The sequence below is a fragment of the Buceros rhinoceros genome, unplaced genomic scaffold (genome assembly GCF_000710305.1).
Source record: "Buceros rhinoceros silvestris isolate BGI_N320 unplaced genomic scaffold, ASM71030v1 scaffold970, whole genome shotgun sequence".
Classification (NCBI taxonomy): domain Eukaryota; kingdom Metazoa; phylum Chordata; class Aves; order Bucerotiformes; family Bucerotidae; genus Buceros; species Buceros rhinoceros.
Window position 1 is genome coordinate 27,886 of NW_010387670.1, and position 7,657 is coordinate 35,542.

The following is a 7,657-nucleotide window of genomic DNA, read 5'->3' on the forward strand; positions in this document are numbered from 1 at the left end:
TTCCAGGTCTCTCAGAAGGTTCATGTGATTTCTTGCTTAAAGCCTAGCTACTGGATTCCACACCAATCACACCACTGGGGTGTTATTTAAAAGATAGGAAATGCTTCTGGACCTTAAAAATATTTTTTTTCTTCTGGAAAAGAAGGCTCGAAACCTCCAATCCAGAGACCAAAAGGCAAAAATTTAGCAAAGCAAACAACTGGTATAATTACCTTTTAATTTTAATTCTATTATGTTAACCTTCTGTATCAGAGGCCTGATTCATGAATCTAGAACATAGAAACATGCTAGTAGTTAAGAAGCAGCACAGATGGAACTGAGAAAGTAGCTGCATGCTCAGGCACCTACAGGACACCATTGTGCTCAGTCTTGTCCAAAATATTTCAGACATCAGTGGGATGGGGTTCTATATATACTTCTGAAGAGTTCATAACATTGCTATGAAACTGCTGTATCGAAACTATATATTGTTTCCAAGTAAGCCGACAGCAAATAAAATTGTCAGAATCATTTTTGTGGCAAATTAGCCCACCTCCAATTTTCTAAAGCACTAATCATCCTGAGTCCTGCAGTATTTCGGGACCAAACTGCAACGCTGAGAGATCAGGTCCCATAAAGCATTATTAGCAGCTTCAAAATCATATTTAAAATTGCGAAATTCAGTGGTATTTTCAAATCACAGAAAATGTCTGGTTTTGAGTCAATTTGGGGTGTTTCCACTTACAATTCAGCAAAACAAAACAAAAAAAGGAGTAAGATTCTTCACTGGTGAAAACTGACTTTTAAATAACAACAGATGTTGGAGAGTATGAGAAGCAGGCATGCAAATCCAGAGCTCCTTACCTTGTAAGCCAGACCCCATAAAGCTGGTCTTCCAATAAAGACACACTTTGCTCCCAGTGCCAGTGCTTTTAATACGTCACTTCCTTTTCGAATCCCACCATCTAAATAGACTTCGACTCTGCCTTGTACTGCCTCCACAACTTCAGCCAGAGCATCAATCTGCAAAGAAGCAGCCACTCTCACCTTGAGGTCAGCTTTTGATTCCAAGAGAAAGAGGAGATGTTCCAAAGAGACAGGCAGGGATGCAGTGCTTTAATAGCATACCTTCTTGAAATGAAATGCGACAAAGCATCACAAAGAGCTCGGCGCCAAAAGCTGCAGCTCCCTGTTCTGTTTCCCATATAGTTAATTCTATTTTCCAGTGCTTTGCTTATCCTGACGCTCTTTCCTAGCACTTCTCATAAGTGAAAAAATAACTTTTTCAGTTGCTTTCTGAAAGGTTTTATGGTTACGTTGTGGAAGTGCACACAACTTATTAATATCTTGCTTTCATCTGAGACAATGAGGAATGATACAGATATTTGTTTAAAAAGGCTGATGTCAGACTTCTCCTCATTACTATCCAAATTGCCTAAACTTACATTTCAACCTAATCCTGGTGATCACTTGTCTAAAGCCTCCTCAACCCCCCTAAAGCATGTATGAGGGATTTCATCTGCTGCACAGTGCAGTCCACGTGTCATTTCCTCCAGATTTTCTCCTGATTCCCTAAGGTCTTTTCAGTAGAGCATAACACAGTGCCAGGCTGCTGGTACGGGGCAGTACCACGCAGAGATGCTGCCTCTGGCCCCAAAGGCAGTATAGCCAGTGGCAGGACATTGCATGAGACCTTATTAACTCTCCTTCACAGCAAATTCAGAGGTGTTTTTCCTACACCTAGTCTTGTATACTCTTTTGCTGCCTTTTCATCTTTTTTTTAAGTAGAGCAGCTGTAAGTAAGGCTACTAAGTAAATTTTTTTCCAACTGGTCATAATTTTTTTTCAGATTTTCAGACTGAAAACTTTCAGGCTGAAATTTTCCAGGAGTAGCTCAGCAAAAACAAGGACAATAGCATCCGTGGCCAGGCTTGGTACCAGAGGAGTAGCAGAGCTGAACTAAATATCTACTGTTTTCTCTGTGTTAAGGTAGAAGAGCAGCTTAATGTGGATGCCATTTCCATTATTATGCCCTTAGCAATTAGTTTAACTTTTTTTTCCTGTTTATTATTGTCAGCTTTGACATAGTATAGAAGAGGAGATAATTCCCTGGTACCTATTTTTATTTTCAGAGGAAAACCAAGAAAAGAAAGTCTGTAAGATACTACGCAATACAGAACTGTAAAATAAGAACAATTGGAAACACTGACAGAAGCCAAATTGAACCAGTGAAATACACATTTGTCCAAACAACCCACAATTTCTTTGTACAGATTAAAAAGCGGGCGAAGATAAGCTATCCTTTTTCTGGCTCATGAAAGTCAATAAATTCCCATTTAGACTTGAGCCTGTAAATACGTGAGCAGACCTTTCAATAAATCTAGCTAGATTGTTTGTGCATGTTTTGGCAGATGTGAACAATGAGAATACATTATGCTTTCGTTTGTACATTTTTGGTTCCAGAGCTTCATTTTATTTTTGCTGCAGTGCGCAAGAAGTACGTGTGCACTGCACCAGCTAATGAAGACACACAGAGAGAACTAACTCAGGCTAGTAGTTTATCTGTATTACGTGGGTTCAGTGCGGCTTACATAACCCCCCCAAGAAGCTGAGGAAATACTTCATTGGGTAGCCCATGCCATGTCACACATCTTGACAGTTTAAAAATACATCTGCACACGTCCACAGCCACAAAACAAACACACAACTCCACCAGAAGCATATATACAAAGGTGAGCATAGACATATGCAGGCTAGCGCAAATGTGCATACAATTAGTGCTCGTGGGACATCCATTTTCTCACTTACTGTGGCAGGTACTCCATCCAGTTGCCTTCCACCATGATTGGACACAATAATTCCTTGAACTCCATGTCTCACTGCCAGCTCTGCATCTTCTTTCGTCAAGATGCCTTTGATGATGATGGGCAGGTGGGTCAGGCTCCGCAGCCAGTGGATATCGTTCCAGGTGACTGAAGGATCCAAGCTGTTGGGTGGCAGTCCGTACTCAGAACAGTCATCTCCCTACAGCCATAGGACAAAAGGAAACCTAATCTGAGGTGCCACAATACAGAGGCCCTTGAAATCTTTCCCTGCCATAGAACAGATTAATTAAGCTCGCTAACACACATATTTATCAGCTCCAGAAAACATGTGTCTCCAGAGGAGAATAATAACAATGGGGATGGGGGACATTGTCTCTAAGGAAGCTGGACTGGGATTTTGAAGCCAGAATGCAGACTGGCAGGAAGTCAGGCCAGGACACTGCAGAACCAGAAGGGGAGAAGATACGCCCTGGGTCGAGCAGATGCCAATAGCAGCAGTTACCTGGTGCCTTTTGTCTTATGCGGTACATGTCATCCCAGTAAATGAAAGGACAGGCTCGTTTTACAAACCTCAAAGGCTCCTTCCAAGTTCTTCAGTTTCATGTGGGGAGGAAGGCGGAAACCATTGCGGACATCATCGCGCCTTTTGCCTGTGTAGGGCAGATCCGCGGTAAGGACAAGGCCCTGGAAACTCAAGGCCTCCGCCCGTTGGACCAGTTGCTGGGACACAGCCCTGTTGCGGTGAATGTAGAGCTGGAACCACTGGAGGCCACCAGGGGCAGCTGCAGAGATCTCCTCCAGCGTGCAGGTTGAATACGTGCTGGCGATGTAACAGGTGTTCATGGCTTTGGCCGCTGCCGGAGGTAGTGGAAAATAGCCAGAATCAATGTCATTTCAACGGCCCTGCCAGACGCCAGGCACAAAAGTGTCTTACATAAAGTTTGCAGAGAACACCTGAACTCCTGTTTTACTTATGTCCTGTCAAATACAGCACTCTACCAGTCGGCAAATACCCCCTCGGGTTTAACAACGGCTGTATTTACCACGCACTGTTGTAGGATCAGGGTTAAGAAATCAGGGAAAGGAGAGGTGATTCACCAAGTGGTGCTTTCATTTTGCAAATCTTTTAGAAAGCAGGAACTTTATCTTCATGACTATGTCCTCACAGGAATGAACTGTCAAATGAATTCAGTGTGAACAGAAAAACAGACAGAAAGAAAGATGTTTCCAAGGGCCAGCTGTCCAAACCCACCATGGGATTTGGGAAGAGAGGTTATGCTTTTCTTCAAGGGAGACACTGTTCTTACCAGTAACAAGGAATTTACAGACTAAGTCCCATCCTCAGTTTATGCCCTGTCTAGAGCCCACACCACTGAGGACCTGCGTTGTCCTTGGTGTGCACCAGAAATGTGTCCACGGTCTCTGTCTTAAGTTTGCAGCAGCCTTCACAGGGCTGATCTCATTATAGTGGGAGCTGGAGAAGTCCAGCAACGACTGTTTGGCTTCCCACACGCCACCAGACCCATGCGGGTCATTCACAAAAATGGCTGTTGGAAATTGGGAAAGGAGTTTGCCCCTTCAAGCCTGAAGACTTTGCTCAGTCACACTTCGAGTCATCCTAACAGCCTCTCGAGGCTTTTCCATAACCTTCTTTTTGCTACACAGCAACAAAGCAGAAGAGTACCTCTGGCTGTGCTTTTCTCTCCATCAGGCCACGCTAGCTGGTGGAAGCCGGTAGGGGCGATTCCTACAGGAAAGCTGATTTCCGACCCTAGGAGCTTAGTCCTAATGTCCATCACGGATACATCTCGCAGCATACGTGGCCGGAAATGAATTCTGTAAGGCAAAAAAACCCCATCAGGGTGGTAACTGTTTGGTGGCTTTTCTGAAGTTTCATGGAAAACAGGTCTTAATTTACCTATTGCAATGCAGGCATCTGAGCCAATAAAGAAAAGAGCATGTAACAAAGGTTCTTTGTCCTTTCTGTTTGCTTTTAGAGGTCAATTCAGCCAGCAGTTCAGCCACTTCCACTCTTCATTAATCCCATACTCCTGCTTACTGGCCACAGTCATCATTTCTGCATTTCCCACTTCAGCTCACTGCCTCTTGTTTCCCCACTGTCCACACCACAGATTCATTCTACTTGCAGCCCAGTTCCAGTTACTGTCTTCCTCTCCACTATTCATATGTCTGTTCTCACTGTAGATCGTGCCTGCACTCACTCTCTGCAGCATGTTCTCCAAACCCCATCCTACTTACATGGAGGCTTTCCTGCTTTTCACCACGTGTTCCCCATTGCATCTCATCCTCCTATAGCCAGTCATCCTCCTGTCATACCACACCACACCACACCCCACACCATACCATACCCTAGCACTTGCCTGCGCCCTCAGCATGCCTTATGCCTCATACAATTCGTGTCATATCCAGGCTAGCATCGGAGCATACACCAAGTCATTCAGGCAAGCGCATTTTGCTTGGGGCCCTCCTTGAAAGGGGAGGTAAGGAATCTTTACTTGAGAAGTCCAAACACTTGCACAAAAACACAGTTTAAAAGCTGCCAGTACAGCACCCCTCATCTCCTCCTCACATTACCTTTTATATGCCAGGATATTTTCATCTCGGGTGCTACAGTCATCTGCTCCAGCTGCAAAAAAATCCCAAGCAATCTTGGGTAAATACTTTTTAGCATAAGCTTCGAAGTCTGAAAGACACACCATGGCCATTGCCAAGAGAGGCTCTGGGAACCTTGAAGAAAAGAATAACATGGAGGAGAAATTAGATCCCTGAATTGTCATTCTCCCTTCAGGGGCTCTAATGTCACTTAATGCAAACCTTGGACCCACCTGTCTTGTAGAAGGGTTGCTGAGAGCTTGTTTCAGTCTATCTCGCCATTCATCCTCTCCTTTAGTATGAGAAAAACTTGCAGATGAAGGCATAAGAGTAGGAAAAAGCTTTCATCTCTGTGCCTCTCTTTATCCTGACTTAAACAGGAGCCTGAGGAAGACATTTTAGGTCCTCTGCTATTTTAAGACACAGCAATTGTCAGCTCTGTCATAAATTCCATCTTAAAACTCGCTGGGTTATTTGTTCCACTAATTGTCCTCAAGGGTTGTCTCAGAACATCATTCGCTGAATTCCCTCTTAGGATGGCTCCCTGACTGAACAAATAGTTCTGGAGCGCAGCGACTAAATTCAGGCTGATGAAATCTGGAAGCAAGTAAATACAGAGTCTACATCTAACCTGCTCCAGCATGAATGTGTTATAAAACTATGTCCAGACTCTGAGTGAGAATCACTGTCAAGGTCAGCACTGCAGAAAACCAAAATATTTTCTAAAGATCTTCAGTTCTCTTTTGTAACAAATATCTTCTGGGTGATTGCATTACATACTGAAGCATTGACGCATACTAGAAAAGATTTGGACAAACTAAGAGAAAAAAATGGCAAAAAGCAACATGAAATACGATTCTAAGAACTACCCTCAATCTTCCAGGGAACAGAAGTGACATTGTGTAACCCAGATGCCTAATCAAACCAGCATAAGTGCTGCCTAGCAAAAGCCTGCACTTAGATGCTTTTGAAACAGCCAGTTTTAGCAAGCAAGGAAACGTGTACAAAACACAGACAAAATCAATTGGCTAAACCATTTATTGCATTTACTTCCACAGCTCTGATTAAAATAGGCATTTTGCAAGGTATATGGAAACATGAAGTTTTAGAACAGCTGTGGATTGGGTCTACAAATGCACAGGAAGAAGTAAATATCCTAGTTTTCAGGCTTATCCTCCCAAGGCAGCTTAGCAGGGGTTGCAAGCTTCACCAAAACCAGTCCTACGTGTCTGTGCCTTCTGGCACAGATAAACACAAAGGTTATGTACACAGACCCAACCTGTCAAACTGCAGACATGGATACATTGCACTGACGGAGGTGCCTGCGCATGCACTTGAAAGTTAGGACTCATAAGTTTCTGCTAGAGAAGAGCCGAAGATGAGGGACTCATTGAAAGATGAAGAAGAAATGTGACTGATTCCTTCAGTGTCGTTTTGTCTCCTCTGACAGGCATTAGGTAGCGAGTAGTAAAAGTATCCCAAGCCCTCTGTGTGCCTTCAAGCAGTGCCCAAGTCTTCATGCAATATTGCAAACCACGTATCACGACTTGCTTAGGCTTTTCCAACTGTTGGAAAGGTCAAAGCCAGCAAGCACAAAAAGATAAGCCAAGTCCTCTCGTGGCAGAAAGAATGGGACTTGTAAACAACCCAGACCCATTGTCTCCCAACTCAGACCTCAGTTCAGACTTACTTTGGGTGGCAGGGGAGCTGCAGGAGGCGAGAACCTCTCCTTCAAGTTCACCTGCGAACAGAATGTAAAGGAGACCTTTTCACTGAGCAGACGCAGTTTTTTCTGGAGTCAATAAGCAACTACCAGAGATTAAAGCTCAGTCTGGCAGTAAACTTTGTCCTGTTTGTCGAACACTAGCTTTGTTTTGCTATTGGATGATTAAAAGGTCCTTCCAAAAACATGCATCACCTTGTCAGCAACACAACTGCTTAGGACGCAGCACTGGAGCTGTGCTTTTTGGCAGCGGCTGAAGGGAAGAAACAGCGTTTGAGGGGTTTTGACTGAATCCCTAAGCTGTTGGTAACTTGCTGCTGGATGTGCTGCAAATCCCACTAAAATGATGATCCGCAGACAGCGTGAGTTGTCACAGCCCGCAGCTACAGAGCCTTCAATCTTTACCACCATGTGTGGAAGAGACATTTTTCACTTCCTACTGTATACGAATAAGTAAAGTACCCTGTGTCTTCTGCCGTTTTTAAAGGGCTGTGGGAGCTCTCGTGATCCAGTTGCT

At 43.9% G+C, this 7,657-nt stretch overlaps 1 protein-coding gene across 1 annotated transcript in view; it reads right to left on the reverse strand.

Moving 5' to 3' along the window:
* Positions 1-5,530, reverse strand: part of HAO2 (hydroxyacid oxidase 2 (long chain)) — a 7,853-nt gene extending 2,323 nt beyond the window's left edge. Inside the window, exons 1-5 of the mRNA XM_010141990.1 lie at positions 5,400-5,530; positions 4,489-4,640; positions 3,375-3,658; positions 2,788-3,003; positions 844-1,002 (exon numbers count right to left, since the gene is read on the reverse strand). Coding sequence (XP_010140292.1) covers positions 844-1,002; positions 2,788-3,003; positions 3,375-3,658; positions 4,489-4,640; positions 5,400-5,530 — 942 coding nt within the window. The remainder of the gene's footprint in view (positions 1-843; positions 1,003-2,787; positions 3,004-3,374; positions 3,659-4,488; positions 4,641-5,399) is intronic.
* Between the last annotated feature and the right edge of the window lie 2,127 nt (positions 5,531-7,657).